Raw genomic sequence first — 22,685 nt, forward strand, 5'->3', positions numbered from 1 at the left:
TTTTATGTACTGGCTCCATAGTGTGGTGGTGCAGCTCCCCACCTCCGCCATCCTTCAGGCCACTCGGTACTTGGCGTGATCTCCCTCCCAGCCTGGGCCGCAGAGCGTGACACAACGGTGTAACATGAAAGAGAAGGTAGAGAGCCACAGAGCAGAGCACAGTAGTGTGCCCAGTCCCCACGGCTCCTACTGTTTGAAGATGATAACCTCAACGGATCGCTCCTGACACCGTATGGATCGTGGCCACAGGGCGGGGAGTACCAGGACCCTCAAGACCTACCAAGCTCTGGGGGTGTGTAACCATCGTCTGAGTCGGGCCGGAGTGGAAAAGTACCTGACAAAAGTCAATTGTCTCGGATCCTGTAAGTAGGGATTCTAGTAAAGACCCTTTGAGCTCTTCTGGATCGCAGCGGGCTGTGGCCAGTAACCGCCCTGAGTTGAGGTACCTCTCAGGCTGACGCCTCGAGGCTGGGGCGGGAGAAGACCCTTCTCAAGCCTCAACTGTCGCCCGTTGAGGAACGCCGAGGCATCGTGAGTATTTACCCTAAATCTGAGAAAGGGAAATTTTAGCTATAGGCTAGTCTCTCTCTCTCTCACCCACCTCTCCACCTGTATGCAGTGAGATACACATTAGCTGTATGGATGGGGATGCTCTTCTGTCCACCCATGCGTGTGCAGGACCTAAAAGCGGCACCTTTTGGCTCACTGGCATTGCCTGCTATTAAGAAATTCCCGACAGCAGACCTGTACGTGTGTGTGCTTAGATATTATTCAATTATTTTGTTTGCTCACTTTGTGAATCCCTAAGTCAGTTAATGGTTAAATGCTGCTAAAATTCAACCTCTCAATCTACCTTACATCATTAATAACTTTTGCTAAATCATAACCGTGTCAAGTATTTTCATCCGCGACACAATAGTTAAGGATGATTGCAGGTAGTTGCTAAGGAGAGGATCAAAGGGAATTGTTTGAAGGAACATCTGTAGCCTAATTATTTGGTCTACCTGGGACACTAAGACCTTAACTGAACATCTGATCAAGATGTTTCTCCCAACAACGCCAATTTGGCAGTGAATACCCAAGTCCAGGTGTCCTTGACTGAACCATCTTCATGATAATACTAAAAAACACAGCCGCAGGCCAAGAAGCCCCTTGCCCAGGTGAAGACCCTTCCTCCAGGCAGGAGCAGTGATTGAAGATATGAGACTGGTGTGTAAATTCCTGAGCAGCCCTTGTAACTGGGAGTGTACTGCCTTGTGACTTTGGTGTCTAAATACATGGAGGAAACCGGCATGGGCTGTGCTTGATGTGTGGGGATCCACCAAGCACCGGGGCCTGAATCAAATGCGGAGTCTGCATCAGTGGACAAGGGAAGAGCTACGGATATCACCTATCTGGACTTCTGCAAGGCCTTTGACACGGTTCCCCACAACACCCTTCTCTCTAAGTTGGAGAGATACGCATTTGATGGGCGGACTGTTCAGTGGGTAAGGAACTGGCTGGGTGGTCGCATCCAGAGGGTGGTGGTCAATGGCTCGATGTCCAGATGGAGAGGAGTGACAAGCGGTGTCCCTCAGGGATCCGTACTGGGACCAGTGCTGTTTAATATCTTCATCAATGATTTAGACAGTGGGATCAAGTGCACCCTCAGCAAGTTTGCAGGTGACACCAAGCTGAATGGTGCGGTCGACATGCCAGAGGGACGCGTTGTCATCCAGAGGGACCTGGACAAGCCAGAGAGGTGGGCCTGAGCGAACCTCATGAAATTCAAGAAGACCAAGTGCAAGGTCCTGCACTTGGGTCGGGACAATCCTCCTTATCAATACAGGCTGGGGGTTGATGTGATAGAGCAGCCCTGCGGAAAAGGACTTGGGGGTGCTGGTTGATGAAAAGCTGAACATGAGCCAACGATGTGCACTTGCAGCCCAGAAGGCCAATCCCATCCTGGGCCGCATCAAAAGAAGCGTGGCCAGCAGGTCGAGAGAGGTGATTCTCCCCCTCTACTCTGCTCTCGTGAGACCCCACCTGGAGTACTGCCATTTAACCACAAAATTTAACACACCAAATGAGCGTTTAATTTCTACTCAGGGCTTTCATCAGGAAGTGAAAATCTAATCATGGATTTTCAAAGCATCTTATCAACACTGGGGATCCCTCCCGCAACAGAGAACATGAGTTTGGCTGAGCCCAGCCTAAACAGAACCCAGCAGCCGCGCAGTGCTGGGAAAGGTCTTGCGCATCCCCATGCACTTCTCCTGGTCGATGAAGAGCGAGTTGGCTTTGACGGCCAGGTCATGCTGCAAGATCGACTTGGCATGAGCCAACATTTGCAGGGTGTCCCCGGTGTCTCTCAGCTGCTGCTGAAGGCTCTGGACCGTCTCATCGATTTCGTGGACCTCATTGACAAGGCTGGAAAACAGCAAGGAACCCTTGTTAACGGTCCCGTCACATGGGTGGTTTCGAGCCTGGCCCTGCTGAAGGGCGCCTTGGGCACAGGATTTCCCCCTTCAGCGCGCTCAGACTGGGGTCCCCCTCCTGGATTTCCCTGTGCAGGGGTCCTGCCCACACCCACGGATGCACACACAGCAAAACAGGACAGCTGTGAGAGGTGAAAATTGAATGGGAAACAAGCGGAGGATGGAGAAAACAACGGTGTGCGAGATGCTAAACAGGCTCTGGGGCTGGGTTTCACTTGCTTCTAAAAGGCTCCCTCTGGAGTCTTGCCCAGCAGGCTCCCCGGAGGAGGTGTGAAGTTTGGGGTGCCTCACAGGAGGTGCTGCTGGGCACTCAGGGCAGCCTGCTCCTCCACAGCCCCTCGGGGTGCAATCCCACAGAGCTCACAATGTCCTTGAAAGGGTTTGTCCCCAGGGGAGGTGAGGACAGCCCTTACTCCTTCTCCAGAGGGTGCACCCTTCCTGGAGGTTCCCCAAAAGGAAGGACCTAAGTGCTCTCAGCGCAAGCCTTTTGGAGAGTAAAGGCTTATCCTAAAAAACTGAGCACATCCAACTGCTGGGAAGCAGGCAGGAGAGAAGATGAGGTTTACCCAAGTGGGAAAAACCCAGCCCCTCACGGGGTGGCATCAGGCCATGGTGTACAGCCATGGTGTACAGCCTCCTTTGTGGGTGCAGAGCTCTGCCAGCACCCAAAGGCTGGGATACCTGCTCATTCCTTTTGATTAGAGCAGAGCCCTTCTGGAAGGAGTATTTAGGAAAAACATTCCATGACTAGTTTTGTCATCCAGTGATGTTCCTGAGTGCCACTACCCGGGACTCCTCAAGGACCCTGCCGGCCCCGTGCTCCTGCCTTACCGGAGCTGGGCAGTGTCCCGGCACAGCTCCATGTTTGGTCTCCGTGTGCGCTCTTCCAGCCGGGTCTGAGCCACTTTGAACGGAGGTCCTTGGTCCCTCATGGCTTTTTGGATGGCTTCCATGTTCATCTCCATTTGGAAGATTTCCCGCAGCGTCTGCCATAAAAAAGAAACACATGCATGAATGAAAAAATACCTTCTCAAGTGACAACATAATTTCCTTTTTCTCCTGTCCGTCTGCAGAAAAAACAAGCCTGTCTTTGCTGGTGCTGTCACGTCAGAGGAGGTGTTGGAGCAGTGATGGACACAGTGAGTTACCAGCTTCCCAAAGCTACTGCTTGCAGAAACTGATCATCCATCAATAGCAACTCAGAGAGGGAAGATTTTTCAGGCATGAAAAATTTTCATTTTTCACTGAAGGACGTGGCACCAGCCCGCAACGCTGCCAGCCCAGTCTCCACTCAGTGAATCAATACGGTGTGGAGCACTTTTCAGGAGGCTTTCCATGAGACCCACTGGTCCGAGCCAGGTGTCCGTCACTGATCTCCACTTCCTCTGCTTGGCAGAGCAAGCACACGGATACCCGTGCAGCAACCACAGAGCACTGAGAGTGAAAGCACGTCCTTGGGGGAGAAGCAAGCCTGCGAACCCCCCGGCAGGCAGCCCAGCAGAGGCCCAGCAAAGACTCTCTGCAGGGCAGCCAGCGCTTCTGAAGTAACTCCCAGGAGATGCAACCAGCGGTGGCCTTTTCTGCTGGAAATCCCTGTGCTGCCAGGCTGTCAGCTAGGATGCGCTAGCAAAAGACAGGATCCCTTGAGATGAAATCACAGTGCCAGCTCCTCCTGCTCCAAGAAGAAAGTCCCCAGGACTTGGAGTTTCTAACAGAAAATGACACTATAACCAGCTTCCTGTGGCCACCGTTCTTCTCCTTGGGCCAGGTCTGCGTGGAGGGTCCTGCTTCGGAGGTGTCCCTGGGAAGTGACAGTGTCACACCCAAAGGGAGGGGTTCAGGCTACCTTGGCCAGGTGGGTCTGAATCTTGCTCTTGGCGTCGGCTGTCTCGGCGATGCGGCTGGTGAAGGCGACGTTCACCCTGTTGAACTGGCACCGCATCTCGTTGGCCGTCACCTCCAGCAGGTTCCTGGTGTTGTCCCGCAGCTTGGCAGAGGCCGCCCGTTCGCTCTGGGAGCGGAGGATGTTGCCGTCTGTGAACTTGGCCCAGGACTCCGGCACCGAGATCCTGGGAGGAAGGAGAGGCCCCTGGTAAGCCCATGCTGCTGAAGCTGGACGTGGGCAGGCAAGGACCCTGCCAGGGAGCAGCGTGGGTCAAATGTAGCTTTAATCTGTGCTTTTATTTTGACCATAGGTCGTGTTTTAGCCCCAGCCGGCAGCTAGGACCATGCAGCCACTTGTGCAGTTCTCCCCCTTTCCTCCAGAAACCCAAGGAGAAGAAGCAGAATAGGAGGGGAAAGGGAAGGGAAAACTTGTGTGTGAGATAAAAGACAGTTAAATAGAAGAACAATATCAGCAACAATAGAATAAGAATGAGAAGAAGAATAAAAATAATACTAATAGTAATGAGCAGAGAGAAATGGCCCCTCTGAAGCCGGTGTCTCCAGGCAGGACGGACCTGCCTTTACAGTGGGCTGGGGACCAGCAGCTCCCTGCCAGGGAAAGGCACCGCGCATCCCCGGGACAGCTTGCTGCTCGCATGCCACCCGGCGTGCACTCACGTGGCATCGACCCGCTCCACCCCTCGGTAGTAGCTGATGCCGTGGGAGGTGTTCCTCAGGTGGTGGCACTTGTCATCGATGCGGTGGGCCGCCTGCTTGTTGGCCAGGTCTCTCTCCAGCTCGTGCTGGGCCACCCTGTTGGACCTTCAACATGCAAACAACAGCCATCGGTGGGGATGTACGGGTGGAACGGCTTCCTCCCCGTTCCACTTCCCCGCGGCTCCCGCCCGGGCAGCTCTGTCCTCCCATGAGCATCACCGCCCGCTTCCCATGGAGCCTGCGTGGGTTTTACAGCTGCGGGGTGTGGGTAGAGGTCGGGGTCTGCGGGGCGTTCACATCCCAACTGCAAAGGCCCATCGGCCCTACGGCATGAGATAAGGAGCTTCTCCTTACGCGAGCTGGGCTTTTGCCTTATCCAGGTACTGCTGCATCCTCTCCTGGCATGATCTGATGACATCCACTTCCTGGGCAAAGGCAAAACATGTAATGATGTCATCTCTTTTATTAGACCAATTAATAGAGCTGCTGCGTGGGGGAACACCGTCCCCTGGCCCAGCAGGTTTTGGGGGTTGGAAGGGTTGAGCACCTCGCCAGCAGTAAGGAGCCAGGTAGGGAACAAGGCTGCAAAGCCTCCTCGGGGCAGTTTAGGTAAAAATAGCTTTCACACATGATGTGAGTTGCCAAGCTTACTGTGAAGAGCTGTTTCTCCACGTCATCATGGACGAGGTCAATGCCCATCCTCTTCTCCCGCTGAAGCAAGCACTCCTGAGCGACCTGTTGGGGACATGCCATGACTGTTGGCTGCAGGGGCAGGGTTCTCTAGAGGGACGGTCCCCATCTCAAGATGGGAAGAAAAGGGAAGAAAAAAGTGCCCCGGGCAGCTGGTTTAGCTGACAATGAGCAGCCGAGCTGCAACATCAGCGTTAAAGCAATGTGAGGGAGCACACGTGTCCCTGGTGCAACTGCAACTGAATGCAGGGCCCTGTGTCAGCCTTGATGCTGACCTTGCCAGAGCCTTGTAGCAAGACGTGGGCTTGTGTCTCCCAAACCAGGATTTTGGATGTGCCGCTTATAAAAATATTTGGTTCTGGTGGGCTCAGAATGTGCTGATAGGAGATGCATCAGATGGCAAGGGATTTGTTGATCACTAACTAATGGTCTCTTCCTAAAAGCTTTCTAGATGTTACGGAGCTGCAGTGAAACTTAACTGGACGTCTGAGTGGCTGCAGATGTTTCAGCAGTGGGCTACAGCTTGCAGGCCACTGCACAGGGTGCTTACCTGGAGAGGGGCCTCCGTCTCGGCCAAGGCTCTCTCCAGCCTTTTCTTCATGTCCGTGAGGGCGTTGGTCTCCCCGATCATCTCACCCAGCTCACGGCAGAGCTCCGATTTCCAAAATCCAATATCATTGGCACGAACTCCCAGGTTTTTGGTGCTTTCTCCTTGTGTTTTCTCTGTCTGCTGATATTTATCCTGAATCATGCGGGAGGTATCAACTCTCAGACGCTCCGCGTTGTGCTGGCAAGTTTCTGACTCTGTGTAGTTGGTCAGGTTGGACCTGTGCCAGTCCTCAGGGGTGTACCGGGTGATGAAGGTTGTTCTGTTGGCAATGACAGGAAGCTTCTTGCTGGCGGTCATCCCCTGAGAACTTTTGGAAAAGGGAGCCAAAGTTGGGTTGATGGCAGCTGGTTTGTAGTAGGTGCTGGGCATCCAGGGGAGGCCGGAGCTCTGAGGCAGCGGGTAGTAAGGAAAACGGGCCTTATAGCTTGAAGCCATGGCACTGATGGCAGGCAGAAACTTGCTAGGTGTTGATCGTGGATGGGCGTACGTTGCCGTTAAGGGAGATCGACCAGGCTGCATTCTTGAACACTGCTCTTCAGGTACGTGTCCTGCACAGAGGAGCAGAGAGAAGACAACCGCACTCAGTAAGCTCCTGCACTTGCCTTCCTTCTTACAGCAACACGTGCAACTTGGAACACAAACAGTGATGCACACAGCACCTACACATTGTCTGCACAGGCCTAAAACTCTTGAAAGCAAATCCCTTCTGACAGCGTCCCAAGCATTTGTATCTAGAGAAAGATCTGACTTTGTTGCTCATATCTAGCATCAGGTCTTGAAATGGGGAAAAAACCAAATCATGGCTGCTCAAGAGAGTGACAGATATTGTGCCCTCATTTTCCTTCAGTCTGTCAGTCCCGTGAAACTGTAGCTGCTGATTCTCTGCTGTTCATCTGCTTCTTTTGGCTGGGTTTGGTATCTGCTGATCTTCTAGTACTCCACGTGTCATTTTCTCTTTCAAAGTGCCATTACCAGCCCCGAGAGCTGCGCCCCTTTGGACACACAGCTGCTACCAGCCCAGCGCGATTTGTGGGTGAGGGACTCCATCCTCATCCCTCCATATTCACTTGCATTAAATGCTCAAGTGAGCAGTCTGCAGGTGAGCAGGGCTTTGCAGGACTATATCCAAATTTGAACACACACACACACACACACACACAGACACACCCCGTCACCTCCCCCGCAGCCTATTTCAGCCTCAAAAGAACAGCCATCTCTGTCTTGCAAAAGAAGAAAAATGTCCATGGCTCACCTGATGTAAAATCACTGCGCTTGGAAAGGAGATATCCCACCAAGTCCTTTCAGAGGGCTTTGTAAACACCAGCCTTGCAGTAGCCCTAGGAGGAATGGCCACACGTGAAGATTTTGATACCAAGAACTGTGGGTGCTATTGCTCTTTTCAGATTGAGGTTATCAGTCAGTTGTTATCAGAAACACGATGCAGAGGGCCACCAACTGCACCTAACACACCGAATGTGAAGACAAACACTCAGGAGGGTTAAATTATGCTCGGTGGGAAGCTCTTGTAAGGTTGCAAGTGTCACCCACAGGCAGGAATAAGTCCCTGTGGCTGCCGTAGCCAGCTGGACGTGCCCTTCCCCTAACACCATCCCATCCCCACTGCCCCCAGCCTGGCTCAGAGCCCCAGTGAAAGATTAGGACATAAGATCCCTGGATGGGAGTGGGGTAGGACATAAAACTTGCGCTCAATCCTATTCGTAACAGCACGAAAGCCACTCCATTCCTTTAAAAATGGCATGTTTGCAGGGAATAAACCTGCCCATAACGGTTTGATGCATTCAGAAGAACACTGTCTCCAAATGCAGCTACTAAATAAATGAACAGCGAATGCAGGAGAATAACGGGTCCTTTAGTTAGGGCAAATCCCAGGAAAATCAGGATGAGTCAGAGGGCACAAGTGCACAGCCTGCAGCTGGGAAATCACGGAACTTTGAGGACTCCAGTTACAAGCCTTGCCCAGTTTTGGCCATGCTGGCATGGGCTGCCCCGGGGCCTGACTTGAGAGCAGCAGCAGAGCCGCGGGCACCGAGTCTCGCCCCAGGATCCAGCCTGGCCGAAGAGGCTGTGGGACAGGCAGCGGGAAACTCTCACCCTCCAAAGAAAGCTAAAAAGCTTTCACAATCACGACCCTGCGAGCCAGTTTGGCAGAACTGAGGGAGAAATGTCTGTGCTCAGGTCCAACAAAGACCACTGTGAGTGCCAGTTCCCTTTTGTTTAGGAAAGAGAGGAAAACCCCTTGGGAGTGGACCACAGTCACCTTTCCCTGCATTTCCAGCTGAAGTAAAAGCCCCTGCATCCCCCTGGGGATAAGCCATCCCAGGGTGACACTTTCTGCCACCCCTGAACACAGACACACGATGGGAGCCCCCGACCACCTACTTTGGGTACGTCTGGGCAACAGAAGAGGTACTGGGGAGCATTAGGAGAAATGCTTGCTTTTTCAGCCCTCCCCTCCCAGCCAAAGTACATACTCACCCTGAGCCTCCAGAGGCTTGCGGGTGCCTGGCGGGGGCTGCTACTCACTGTGGTGCTCTCGGGTTCGGTGGCAGCACTGCCAGACACTGCAGCATCCCCAGTGCCGTCCGTGACACAGAACCAGGGCAGCGTTGCCAGGGGCACAGGGTGCTCAGTGACCTCACGCATCCTACTGCCTGCCCTGGACAACCTATTGGCCCTCGCTGTGCAACTCAGTGCACACTCTGGGCAACCTAGTGCCCTTCCTGGGCAACTTGATCCCACCCTGGACAACCCCCGGTGCCATCAGTGGGCAACCCAGTACAGCCCTCGGGCATCCGCTCTGGCTAGCCTAAGGGGGTTTCTCTCCAATTTGGGAAAACACCCACCAGGTCTGCTGTGAGCACCTCTGTGGCCCACCGTATCCAGAGGAAATGTTTGCATTTGCTTCACCTTACCGCGTTAGATTAACTGTGAGCCCTGTGGATGGCTCATCAAATACTCAGCGCATACATCTGTCTTCTCACTGCCTTTCTCAGCTTCCTCTCCTTTTCCCAGCTCCTGCGCTCTGTGCACACGCTCACATGGAGCTGGCCTCCATGAGAAAGCCATGCCTCTGCTGCCAAACATCTGCCATTAAAGGGAACTCCAACTCTTTCGTGTAGACACACGATTGATTTCACTTTAAAAGACATGTCTTCCTTTAGCCAGGTGAAGAATCAACTTCATCAAACCGAAACGAAAAGTTCAGCACACACATTGCTTTTCTATAGCTAAACCAGAGAAAATAATTGCAATTAAAGCAAGCCGACCTCTGCCCCTCCGCAGGACACGCACACCCCCTCGGACCAGCCCTGCTCTCTGCTCCTTGCACGCTCCCAGCTCCATCTACGCCCGCTCTCGCTCCCTGCCTGGAGCCAACTGTGTTGAGGTGAATCACTGCATGACCAGGGACACCACTAATTGTTGCAGCATCCACACCCTTTTTGAAGTAGTTGCTAAATCCAGCAATAATCGTTAGATAATATTGTAAATGGCCCACGGGTGCTCTGCAGAGCACACAGAGCAGGACTTCCAGGGCAAGCACCCATGAGCACCCCGATGCAGAGAGACAGCAGGGGACACCAAAATGGATGAAGCTTTGGTCCCACCAGAGCATCCGGAGCAGCTTTTCAGGTGAAGGACTCATGACGTACCTAAAAGCTACAAAGTCGAGGAGAACTGGCCTGGGTAAAACAGGCAAATTCACACGCTCAGTGACCCTCAAGCAAGAAGTTATCAACTGCACACAGTAGTAAGTGGTCCCCAAATCCCTCGTGCTCTGGGTACCACACCAAAGTAAGTAGGCTATTTCCATCATCTCCACTTCTTCAAGTAATTAAACTGGGTTCCCTAATTGTGACTACAACTCCAAGCACCGCAAATTTACTAAAACTACAAAACTGCCATTCCTGGTTGTGCTGGGGCATATCCAGTTCTGACGGACACCTGAGAACACAGTTTGTCCCAAAGCCTCCAGAATTTTAGCTCAGAATCCGAAAAGGAAAACCAGGGTGAAACCGTGAGGCTGATGTTAAGCAGGGGGGCCAATTTCCCACACGTCACCCAGGTTTGCCTCGTTGACTAAACTGCAATTTCAGGAGATACATTCAGATACCCGAGTACAAAAATATCCTGCCAAAAGCTGTCCATCTTTCTGTCGCAGCTCTACATTCTGGCTGGCTGTTAATCCAGCATTCCTCTGGATCATAAGCTGCCCGTCTGAAAATACCCAGATCCAGGTCTTTTACAGCAGCCGTCATGAGTCTACACGGACCCACAACATTGCCCAGTCGCAGCAGTTTTACGCCGCTTTTGAATATTCCTCTCTCTCCTGTCAACACCGTACCTGCCCAAAAGGGACCCAGTGTCTAGTCAATAGCGGAATCATTTCCAGAAGTCACAGGAATTGATGGAGGATTAAAAGAAAATTAAGCTGTGTGTGGTGCATCCCGTGCTGTCACGCCGAAGGACAAGGATGCTCACAGGCAGCGCAGGCTCCTGTCTGTCCCAGGGCTACTTGAGGGCTTCAAAGAGGCTACAAGACCTGATCTACAGCAGGCTCCATCTGGCCAGGAAACACAGGAGACTTTCACGGGTTTTCCTGGGCTTCCTGCATTCTGGTGAAAATGATGAGTTGTCCATAAAGCATGGAGGGCCAAGGAATCTGGAGGTGAGGCCTGGGCTGCTTTGAGCTCTGCACGTGGCCAGTGGAAAAAGATGGTTATGGCCACGACTGAGCCCCCGGCTGCCAGAGCAGAGGCTGGGACTGGCTGGAGGAGGGCGGGGGGGTTGGGCACCAAAATTGGAGGAGAGGCAGAAGGAGAGGAGGCTGAGCAGACTGTCAAGGAGAAAGAGCCAGCTTTGGAGATGGGCAGCCCCGGGAGATCATCTGGGGCTCTCCCTTCCTCTGCCAACAGCCCCCCAAAGAGCTTGTGTCCTTTTCCCAAGCTTGGAGAAGCTCCAGTGTTTGTGCCGGCTCCTCCACAGCCCCGTGCAGCACCTGGAAGCGCCACCATCCCACTGGTTGGACTTCTAGAACACCAAGTCTGCTGGCAGGCACCTCTCTCTCATGTTCCACCTGATTTATATCCTTGAACCACTGTGGTCCACTTAGACCACTCCAGATGGAGTCCGCGGCGCCTGCTAATGAGAATGAAAAAGCGGGGTAGAAGAGGAGGGTTTCTTCCCCTGCAAGTGGCAAATATGTCCAGGCTGTTACAGCAAAAGGCCTTTTCTGACTGTATCCTGAGCAGCCTTCAGAAAAAGGTTAATTCTGGCATGTTTTGGGGAGAGGAATGGTGCTCAGACTAACAGGCAAGAGGAGGAAAGCCGCTGGGGTCTCTGCACGCTGAACCCTCCCCAAGGTGTGCTCCAAAAGGCACCTACGGGCCATTTTGGTTTGGGGTTTGAGCCAGCGACAGCTGGGATTGTCACCTGCGTCCCCAACAGTGATGTGCCAGCCTCTCACTTTTCCCCGAAATCCCACGGCTTCTCCCTGACCTTTGCCTCACGCAACTACAGCCCAAGGCACAATGGCTTTGCATCAGTCCTGGGAGATGGAGGGGGGTGAAGCGCAGTCAGGGAATTGTTACCTGAAATAAAAGCTCTCGAAACCAAAAGTAGTTTAGAGAGGAGATAGTGCTTTATTCGACGTCGGGTGCCAGGGGGAAAACCCACAAATCTAGCACACCTTACCGGGGATATTCACCCATTATTTATACACAAAATAGTCTCAGAATTCCGCCTGCCTAATACATAAGCCACCTAGGCTTACATAGTCATCTTTTTCCACATGTGTGTTAAACTGTGCTGCTTCAGCTAAACACTTCTGCGCAAGCGTGAGCTTCTCGGTGGTCGTTTGGGTAAGGAGGCCCTTCCTCACATTATCCTTTTGAGGTATTGAGTCGTCTCAGGACAGTAAACGTCTACTGTAAGTTTGCCAACTTCTTGAGGATGCTAAGGATGTTCCTTGAAGTAGCCACGGCTCTGTCCTAATGGGTACAGGAGTACATATGTGATGCATAAAAGAGCCTTGAAGTGATTAACGACTTCTTGTTATCCCATCCTGGGTGACGAGCTACTTCTGTTTGTCTCCTCATTATCACTGTCTGTAACATCAGCTCAGCGAGCAACTGTTTTCTCACACAGTCAGGAGGTCAGGAATGAGCTATTTTCTCACACAGTCAGAAGGTGGGTAAGAAACAAGCAACATTTTAGTGAGCATACTGTTCTGAACAAAGCAGAGGCCTGTCTGCGGCCACAGGCGGAGGCTCGGGAGGGGCGGCGCGGCCTGTGCAGCCCCCGCCCGGGCAGCACCTTCCCCGCCCGAAGGCCTGTGAGGGCGGCGGCCCCCGTGTAATAAGTAACTAAAGGTGATTTGCTGATCGAACAAGTTAAGCAAGAGGAACGAACCCATTGTGGCAGTCTTGAGAACTCCCTGTTTTACCAGAAGAGACATGCCCACAATGTTATCTTGCTACACCAACATGGGAACTCCTGTTTGACAAAAAGCTTAACCACAATGTTATCAGAATGTATTGTTTTGAGCTGATTCTGTGACCAACATTTTATCTAAACTACCTCAAGCAAGAAGCTACAGAGGGGCGTACCGAAGATGTCGAAACCCGACCTCCGTGAAGATAAAAAGAGCTGCTCAGCTTGCTTGAATTTGCGAGCCTTTGGTGGAGCTGCGACTCCCCGGCCGCCCAGCGCTGCTTTTGCTTTCCTACCTCAATAAATATTTATTGAATCTATTTCAGACTTGATTTATTTTAAATTCAACTATAACAAATTTGGTGCCGTGACTCGGATCCAGACAGCCGACTCGGAATTCAACTCTGGGAGGGCGCCCCATCTTCGGATGGTCCCGGAGGAGATTCCGACTTAGCTCACCTGGATTTTCCGAACTGAGATAGGAAAGCAAAAAGAAAAGAGAAAGGAGATACTGCAGTTCTCCGTAATTTTTGTGCACGAAGAGCCGGACGAAGACTCGGGAGTGAGTAAGTACATTGCGGTTCCGTTCGGTCGGGGATTGGGTACCCGGGTGCGAGTGACTGAGACGTCCACTGGGCTTAGTAGCCCACCGGACAAAGTGAGTGTGGACCTCCTAATAGTGCGGTTCCCATTGTCCGCGAGGGCGTGGGCCACGAACGGAGGGAAGTGAGTGAATTTTGAGTGAAAGAAGGCACTTTCGGAAGATGGGACAGAAGAAAAGTAGGACTTCTGGTTCCATGCAGGAGATACGGGGTGGGGGTGGGCTCCCCGATATACCCCAAGATAGCCCGTTAGGCCTAATGATTAGATATTAGGGTAGCTCCCCTTCTCGAAAAGGGAAGTCCAAGGAGAAATTGGTCTATTATTGTATGGAGGTATGGGGAAGAAAACAGATAAGAAAAGATTTATATTGGCCAATTCATGGATCCTTAGAGGATTGGATATGCCAACAATTAAACATATATGTTAACAACAAATGACCATTTAATAAGGAGGAGAGTGAATACGCCTTTTTATGGATCCTGGGCACGGCTCAGGCCGCTAATTTGTTTCCATTAAAAGAAAAGAAAAATGATAAAAAGAAAAGGTGGGATGTAGACGAACCTCCAGCGTCTCCCCCACCCTATGTCCCCCCTCCGCAAGGTCCTGAGCAAGATCTCCCTCCAACAGCCCCCACAGAACCTGGGGAAGAGGCTCCTCCTTCTAATCAAAGAATAACTAGAAGTCAAACTAGAGAAAGGAGGGAGGAAAACTTGTTGTATCCCTTAAGGGAGGCTGCTATGGGGGGACCACAACCCGGAGTTGGATTTGTATCTGTACCCCTCAGCTCCGGGGATGTGAGGGAATTTAAGAAAGAAATGGGACACTTGTTAGAGGACCCATTAGGGGTAGCAGAACGTTTTGATCAATTCCTCGGGCCTAACATTTATACTTGGGACGAGATGGAATCTATTTTAAAGATCTTGTTCACAAACGAAGAACGAGGAATGATCAGAACGGCAGGCATGAGGCATTGGGATCAGAGGCATCAGCATGGTCCCGCCGGAGATGTAAAATGGCCCTTACAGCGGCCCAATTGGGACAATCAAGACCCCGCACATAGAAATAACATGATTGATCTCCGGGATATGATAATTCAGGGGATTAGAGATTCTGTACCCAGAGGGCAAAATATTAATAAGGCCTTTAATGAACAACAAAAGAAAGATGAAACCCCCACCGAATGGCTGGAAAGATTGAGAAAAAGTTTACAGCTATATTCCGGGTTAGACCCCGATAGCCAAGTGGGTCAAGCCCTGCTGAAAACTCAATTTGTAGCTAAATCTTGGACAGATATAAGGAGAAAGTTAGAGAAAGTAGAAGACTGGCAGGGAAGGGGGTTAGATGAATTATTACGAGAAGCTCAGAAGGTGTATGTGAGAAGGGAGGAAGAAAATCAGAAGAAACAAGCCAGAATCCTGATGGCAGCTGTAAGGGAAGGACAAAATCAGGGCAGGAGAGGAGAAAGTCCCCGGAAGGGCCCAGTAGAACCGAGAAGAAGAAGATTTAGTTCGCAGGACATAGAATGTTTTTATTGTCGCAAGAAGGGACATCTACAGAGAAATTGTCGGAAAAGAAGACAGGATGAGGAGATTTTTAAGGAAGATTAGGGGGGTCAGGGGCTCTATTTGCTGGGGACCCCTAAGGTTACCGAGCCCTTGATAAAATTGAAATTGGGTCCTCAGCACGAAGTGTTCGAGTTCCTTGTGGACTCGGGTGCCGAAAGATCAACAGTCCAAAAGTTACCATCTGGATGTGTTGAATCAAAGGATAAACTCCAAGTAGTTGGTGCAAAGGGGGAACCTTTTAAGGTGCCCCTGATAAGGAATGTAACAATAGAAGCCCCAAATAAATATGGAGTGGGAACATTTTTATTGGTCCCAGAAGCTGAGTATAACCTCTTGGGACGAGACCTGATGGTGGAATTAGGAATCAATTTGGAAGTAGAGCAAGAGAAATTAAAAGTAAGATTATGCTTATTAACTGCAGAAGATGAAGCCAAGATTAATCCAGAAACTTGGTATAGCCCAGGGTCGGTGGGAAAATTAAATATCAAACCGATCACGGTCTCCATAAAAGACCCAGACCAGCCAATTAGGATAAAACAGTATCCCATCTCTAGGGAGGGGAGAGAAGGGTTGCAGCCAGTAATTGAGAGACTTTTGGCCCAAGGGCTTTTGGAACCCTGTATGTCTCCCCACAATACTCCCATATTGCCCGTAAAGAAGCCGGATGGGTCCTATCGTTTAGTACAAGATCTGAGAGCCGTAAATGAATGAACCATTACCCGGTTCCCTGTGGTGGCTAACCCGCACACTATACTTAATCAGTTAAGTCCAGATTATAAATGGTATAGTGTTATAGATTTAAAAGATGCTTTTTGGGCTTGTCCCTTAGAAGGAAAATGTAGGGACTATTTTGCTTTCGAGTGGGAGAACCCCAAGACCCATAGAAAACAACAATTATGGTGGACCGTTTTGCCCCAGGGATTTACAGAGTCTCCGAACTTGTTTGGACAAGCTCTGGAACAGTTACTGGAATCTTATGAATTAAGTCAGGGACTAATTCTAATACAATACGTGGATGATTTATTGATCGCTGGAAGAACTCAAGAAGAAGTCAGAAATGAGAGCATCAAATTATTGAACTTTTTAGGCCTCAAGGGATTAAAGGTTTCTAAGTCCAAATTACAGTTTACTGAAGAAGAGGTAAAATATTTGGGGCATTGGCTCATAAAGGGACACAAGAAATTAGATCCCGAAAGAGTAAAAGGAATTTTGTCTCTAACAGCACCCACTAATAAAAGACAGATAAGACAGTTATTGGGATTATTACAGTATTGTCGACAGTGGATAGAAAATTACAGCAGTAAAGTAAAATTCTTGTACGAAAAATTAACTAAAAACGGGTTGGTAAAATGGTCCCCTGAAGATGAGAATCGTTGGGAAAATATAAAAAGAGATCTGGTAGAAGCACCTGTCCTCAGTTTACCCGATATCCGTAAACCCTTTCAACTCTTTATCAATGTAGATAACGGGACAGCTTATGGGGTTCTGACCCAAGGATGGGCAGGGCAGAGAAAGCCTGTAGGATATTATTCTAAAATACTGGATCCTGTAAGCCGCGGGTGGCCCACCTGCTTGCAAGCAATAGTGGCCACTGCATTAGTAGTGGAAGAAGTTGGAAAAGTCACCCTGGGAGGTGAACTAAAAGTATACACCCCCCATAACATTCAAGGAGTATTGCAACAACGGGCTGATAAGTGGCTTACAGATAGTCGACTGCTAAAATATGAGGGAATTTTAATTAACTCCCCTCGACTAGAAATGGAAACCACTTCTATTCAGAATCCTGCCCAATTTTTATGCAGAGAACCTAAAGAAGATTTGACACATGACTGCCTCCAACTAATAAATTTGCAGACTAAAATAAGGGAGGACTTAGAAGACAATTAATTAGACGAAGGAGAAAAATTATTTGTGGACGGCTCCTCACGAGTGGTTGAAGGACAACGGAAATCAGGTTATGCTATTGTGAATGGGTATACTTTTAAGATAAAAGAATCAGGACCATTAAGTAAAGCCTGGTCCGCACAAGCGTGTGAGTTATATGCTATGCTAAGGGCATTAAAGCTCTTAGAAAATAAAGTTGGAACTATTTATACAGATTCAAAGTATACCTTTGGGGTGGTACATACTTTTGGAAAAATTTGGGAAGAGAGAGGCTTAATTAACACCCAGGGAAAAGGATTAGTCCATGAAAAGCTAATCTTAGAAGTTTTAAAGGCATTAAGAGGTCCACTAAAGATAGCCATAGTCCATGTAAAAGGACATCAGAAGGGACTAACCCATACTGTAAGAGGAAACAATCTAGCCGACGCGGAGGCAAAACGGGCTGCATTATTAATGGTTCAGACCTTGAGAGAGGAACCTGAAAGGCTAAAATTAGATAAAACTTTCACTCTCCAAGAATTGGATAAGTTAAAACAAATTGGAGCAAAAAGAGATAGTGATAAATGGCTGCTACCAGATGGCAGGGAAATTCTTCCAAAAGGATTAGCTTGGGGAATACTGAATAAATTACGCCATAAAACTCATTGGGGAATTCAAGCTTTTCAGTTTGAGACAAACTATGCCTGTGTCGGAATATACGGTCTAGCTAAGAGGATTTTAGAGGGATGTTTAACCTGTCACAAAGTGAATAAACGACAACTTAGGGAAAAGGTTCAAGGAGGTCGTGAATTGGCTAAAAGACCCTTTGAGAAAATACAGGTGGATTTTACCGAATTGCCAAAGGTGGGGAGATATCAGTATTTATTAGTCTTCGTTGATCACCTTACGCACTTTGTAGAAGCCTTTCCAGTGGTAAGAGCTACTGCAAAGACAGTTATTAAGATTCTCTTGGAAGAAATTATTCCAAGATATGGGACTGTTGTGGTAATTGACTCAGACCGAGGTCCACATTTCACATCCAAAGTAATTAAAGAGACAACTGAATTGTTTGGTACAAAATGGGAATACCATACTCCCTGGCACCCACAAAGTTCTGGGAAAGTAGAAAGAATGAATGGGGAGATAAAGAAACACCTAACCAAACTTATGGTGGAAACAAAAATGAATTGGGTTAAATGTTTACCATTGGCTTTGCTTTACATTAGAACTCAGCCAAGACCAGATACTGGTATATACCCCTTTGAAATGTTGTATGGGATGCCTTATGACTTTGGGTTATTAGTGGAACACCCAAAAGTCGAGGATAAACTTTGAACAGAATATATTTTAGAACTTACAAAAAGAAGACAGGAACTAAGAAAGAAGGGCTTGGTAGTACAAAGACCTCCCTTGGACATTTCCATACACCGAATCCAGCCCGGAGACCAGGTACTAATCAAAACCTGGAAAGAAACCTCCCTAACACCCCGTTGGGAAGGACCCTTTGTTGCTTTACTTACCACAGATACGGCTGTACGGACAGCAGAAAAAGGATGGACTCACGCTAGTAGGATTAAGGGACCTATCTTCCCAGAGAAGTGGACTGTGACGTCGGAACCAGGAGATCTTCGAGTAAAGATAAGGAAAAGCGAGACCGGTAAATGAACCACTCCAGAAGGGAAGTAAGAGATAGTTTATATCGATGGTTCCAAATACCACCAGGAAATACTCTACGAAAGGTATATTTTGCACCTTGGAGTGAAGAAAGGATACCGGACCAAACAGGGGGGGGTGGATTATACAAACTAACAGGAACTCCCCAGGTTTTTCCATTTTGTTGCGAAACAGAGACGGAGATACCCGAATCACCCGGAATAGGAGATCTCTGGGGAATACCCTGCTTAAAACACCCTACTTCCGGACATTTATGTTGGGTTGTTTGCCGATGTCTAAATTGTAATAGAGATTGGTCCTGTGTTTCATTTAAGAGACAACCCTACTGTATGAAATGTCGCAATGATTTGATACGTGCCAGGGGACCAGAGGATCCAGTGGAAATTCGTAAATTATTTTGTGGGTGGGAACTGTCAGTACCTGAACTTTGGGAAGTATATGAAACAGACTGGTATAGAGTTTTAAGACAGTGTGCTATAAGATTCGCCTGGAAACGGGCACAACAACCACATAGGTGGAAATATATTTGAGAGATAACTAACTCTTTAGACCTTGGAAATTATTGACAGGATAACAGCAAAATTCCCCTGAAGACTATCTGCTGCTGCCGAGAAGATCTTGATATCCCGTTGCTCTCTGCAAAGGAGTAGACGAGGAAGGCAGAGAGGTACTAAACAGTGGGGAAATGAAGGCTGGTATCCTATTAATGGTATTGATTACCATGACTTTAGAAAATGAACATCAACCCTTCAACTGGACCTTAGGTCGATGGGAAGATTCAATGGAAGTTCGGTATAATGTGACAGCCGGACCCCCAGAATTCCAAGTTAAATTGGAAGATTTAGTCTTCTATGAACTAGACCCACCTGGCCGACGAGAAAGAGCAATAAAACCTTTTTATCTCTGCCCCAGTTCGAATCCAGGGAAAAGCTATTGCAATTTCCCTAATCACTATTACTGTGCATATTGGGGATGTGAAACCATAGCTTCAAACTGGGACGTAGCCATTAAAGATAGATTTTTAACTATAACATGGGGACCCAGAGGATGCAACCTAGCTGGGATGGACACATAGAGGGCCCCCACCTGGGCAACTGTAAGCATGTTATACTAGAAATCCTGCAGCCTAATGACCACGGATGGTTATTGGGACGAACCTGGGGAATGCGATATTGGGAATCTGGAACTGATAGAGGAGGACTAATATTCCTTCAAAAACGGGAAGTTAAAATGCCACAAGCAGTAGGGCCCAATCGAGTCATCACAAAGCAAAAAGGGAAAAAGAAGAAGCCAAAGGTAGGAAACTCCACGGCTATGAATCTTGGTTTAATCAGTCACCATGGCTGAGTACCTTAATTTCTACTTTGGCGGGACCCCTCATGATGTTGCTATTGGCTCTGACTTTTGGACCCTGTGTCATTAACAAATTTGTAACCTTTGTTGAAAGCAGGTTAGAAAAAGTGCAGCTAATGGTGATGAAGCAATCAGAACTGGAAATGAAAATTATACCAAACGAAAATCCTGAATTAGATGCAGCTTGTGAGGTATTGTCTAGGTTTGATCAGCAAATCACTTATAAATAAAAGAAGGGGGGGATTGTAATAAGTAACTAAAGGTGATTTGCTGATCGAACAAGTTAAGCAAGAGGAACGAACCCATTGTGGCAGTCTTGAGAACTCCCTGTTTTACCAGAAGAGACATGTCCACAATGTTATCTTGCTACACCAACATGGGAACTCCTGTTTGACAAAAAGCTTAACCACAATGTTATCAGAATGTATTGTTTTGAGCTGATTCTGTGACCAACATTTTATCTAAACTACCTCAAGCAAGAAGCTACAGAGGGGCGTACCGAAGATGTCGAAACCGACCTCCGTGAAGATAAAAAGAGCTGCTCAGCTTGCTTGAATTTGCGAGCCTTTGGTGGAGCTGCGACTCCCCGGCCGCCCAGCGCTGCTTTTGCTTTCCTACCTCAATAAATATTTATTGAATCTATTTCGGACTTGATTTATTTTAAATTCAACTATAACACCCGGGCAGGCCGCTGCCGAGCCCGGCCCTCGCCTGCTCTCCGCCAGGCCCAGAGCGCTGCCCAGCGAGCCCTCCTCCTTCTCCGCAGGCCTCGGGCTGCCGGGCGGGCTTGCGGGGCCACCAGCCGGCTGGGGCGGCCGTCGGGGCTGCAGCCCCCGCTGCCCTTGCCGCGCCAGCGGCCGCTGCCGGGGGCCGGCGCTGCTCAGGGGCAGCTCGTCGGCGGCTTCCCGCCCCTGTCAGCCACCGCCGGGGAGCGCCGGCCCCCCCCGGCTCTCGGCCGCCCCTCGGGGGAGCCCAGCCGCCCGCCGGCCGGGCCCTCGGCAGGCACGGACCGCCCGAGGGTGCCGGGGGAGCGGACACCCCCTCAGGCAGCCGGCGGCCACGGGCAGAGGCGGGGGAAGGCGCCGGCCCTGGGCTGCGGGGCCGAAGGGGGAACGCGGCCCCCGGGCACCCCCCGCCCGGCCCGGCCCGGCCCGGAGCCGGCGGCAGCGGCGTCCTCTGGGGCAGCTGGTGCGGGAGCGTCGGGGCCGGGGCGGGAGCGGCTTTTCTCCGGAGGCAGCGCGGCTCCGCTGGGCCTGCTGCTGCGGTGGGTGACAGCCTCTGCTTTGCCGGGGTTTTGCCTTCTCCCCCGCTCCTTTCTCCTCCCTTGCTGCAGGCGGCACGGTTTGGATTGCTGCAGGCATTGCCCGGCGCCAGCTCGCCTTGTGCCGGTAAGTTATTCCCAAACAGCCCTTAATGCGAGGGGGAAATGGTACTTGAGAGGTAGCTCCTCTGGGGGTGGAGGATGGGAGGGTGTTTGGGTCCATTTGTCAAAGAACTTGCAGCTTTCACGTCAAGGCAAAGAGAAATGACTGAGGAAACAAAGCCCGTTCTCAGGTAGACATCTCTTGAGCACATAAAACTGAAAAAAGTGCCCCGGCTCGGTGCTTTTGCCTGCTTTTGTTAGCACGGATTATTTTCCCTTGAGCAAGCAATTCTTAGATAGATTTAGACGTATTCTCTTGCTGTTGGAGAAGATCTGTCAAAGTCTGCTCCTGTCTTGTTCTGTTGACAGCAATATTTCTGGGCATGTTTCTGTGGCTTGTTCTGAGAAGTTTCCTTTCTGTTCCTTCTCTCATTAGAAACAGGAGCAAATAGCCCTTTGTACATCTTTCTCAGATGCTAATTGTCTGTTTGTTTTCTCCAAGTAGTTTTATGTACTTCATTGACATCTGCGAAGGTCTTCCTAAAGTCCACTGTTGTGAGTGAGATGTGAATTGGAGCCTAGGGAAATAGGCTTAGAGAAAAAAGTTGTCACTTCTGTTATAGATTGAGGCCCAATAATTGACAGGAACCAGTCCAATTAATCAAATTAGTTTATTAAGCAAGCGGCAACAAGCAAAACAGCGCTGGGCGGCCGGGGAGTCTTTGCTCCGCCAACGGCGCACACCTATTCCCCGAAAGTAGTTGATTATATACTCTTCTGGTTCCCGTATATGTGTCAATCCTGGTATATTCCGTGTCTAAGCGACGTGTTGCTAGGGGGTCGGTCTTGTCCCGCCTCCTGATGGTCGTGAGGCTGAAGGCTCCTCATCTTTATCAGTGTCCTTGGGGAGACTCTTTTCAGCTTATCTCACAAATTAGCTCTTCCCTTTGAAGTGTTAAAACACACCAGATGCCTGTGATTTAGGCCTTTAGGTATCAAAGTGCACCAGATAACACGCTGGATGCCTGCCATTCAAGTATGTGAAGAATCGAAACAGTGTAAGTTTTCACCAGCCTTTAAGAAAGCCTGATTTGATTAACAAACATGATTCTATTTATTACACTTCTTGAGTTAGTGTTAGGATGTGCTCTGAATTGGGAATTCCGTGGGTGATCTTATGAGAGCAAGGACGACAAATGTACTCCCTGAGACATTCTTCGATTAGTGTATGGCACAGCAGGCATCCACAAGTCCATTGAATTTTTTCTGCTGCTATTGTACGTGTTCTATGTAGAAACATAAGTTAGCAATTTGCAGGGCTTCCTGCAGACTAACTTTGGCTAGATCTAAACTCAAGAGAGCAGAAATCATTTTAAAATTGTTTTTTAAATTTTTTTCTCTTGTTGGTTTTTTTTTTTTTTTTTTTTTCTTTCCTG

The 22,685-nt window shown here is 49.5% G+C and overlaps 1 protein-coding gene across 1 annotated transcript in view; it reads right to left on the minus strand.

The window, feature by feature from the left end:
* Nucleotides 1–2,192: 2,192 nt before the first annotated feature.
* Nucleotides 2,193–22,685, minus strand: part of LOC128906012 (tektin-3-like) — a 64,137-nt gene continuing 43,644 nt past the window's right edge. The window contains exons 2-9 of the mRNA XM_054192795.1: nt 7,631–7,715; nt 6,319–6,926; nt 5,730–5,813; nt 5,433–5,503; nt 5,040–5,183; nt 4,324–4,546; nt 3,309–3,463; nt 2,193–2,409 (exon numbers count right to left, since the gene is read on the minus strand). Coding sequence (XP_054048770.1) covers nt 2,193–2,409; nt 3,309–3,463; nt 4,324–4,546; nt 5,040–5,183; nt 5,433–5,503; nt 5,730–5,813; nt 6,319–6,897 — 1,473 coding nt within the window. The 5' untranslated portion in view covers nt 6,898–6,926; nt 7,631–7,715. The remainder of the gene's footprint in view (nt 2,410–3,308; nt 3,464–4,323; nt 4,547–5,039; nt 5,184–5,432; nt 5,504–5,729; nt 5,814–6,318; nt 6,927–7,630; nt 7,716–22,685) is intronic.

This window comes from Rissa tridactyla, chromosome 2 (genome assembly GCF_028500815.1).
Source record: "Rissa tridactyla isolate bRisTri1 chromosome 2, bRisTri1.patW.cur.20221130, whole genome shotgun sequence".
NCBI classification, from domain to species: Eukaryota; Metazoa; Chordata; class Aves; order Charadriiformes; family Laridae; genus Rissa; species Rissa tridactyla.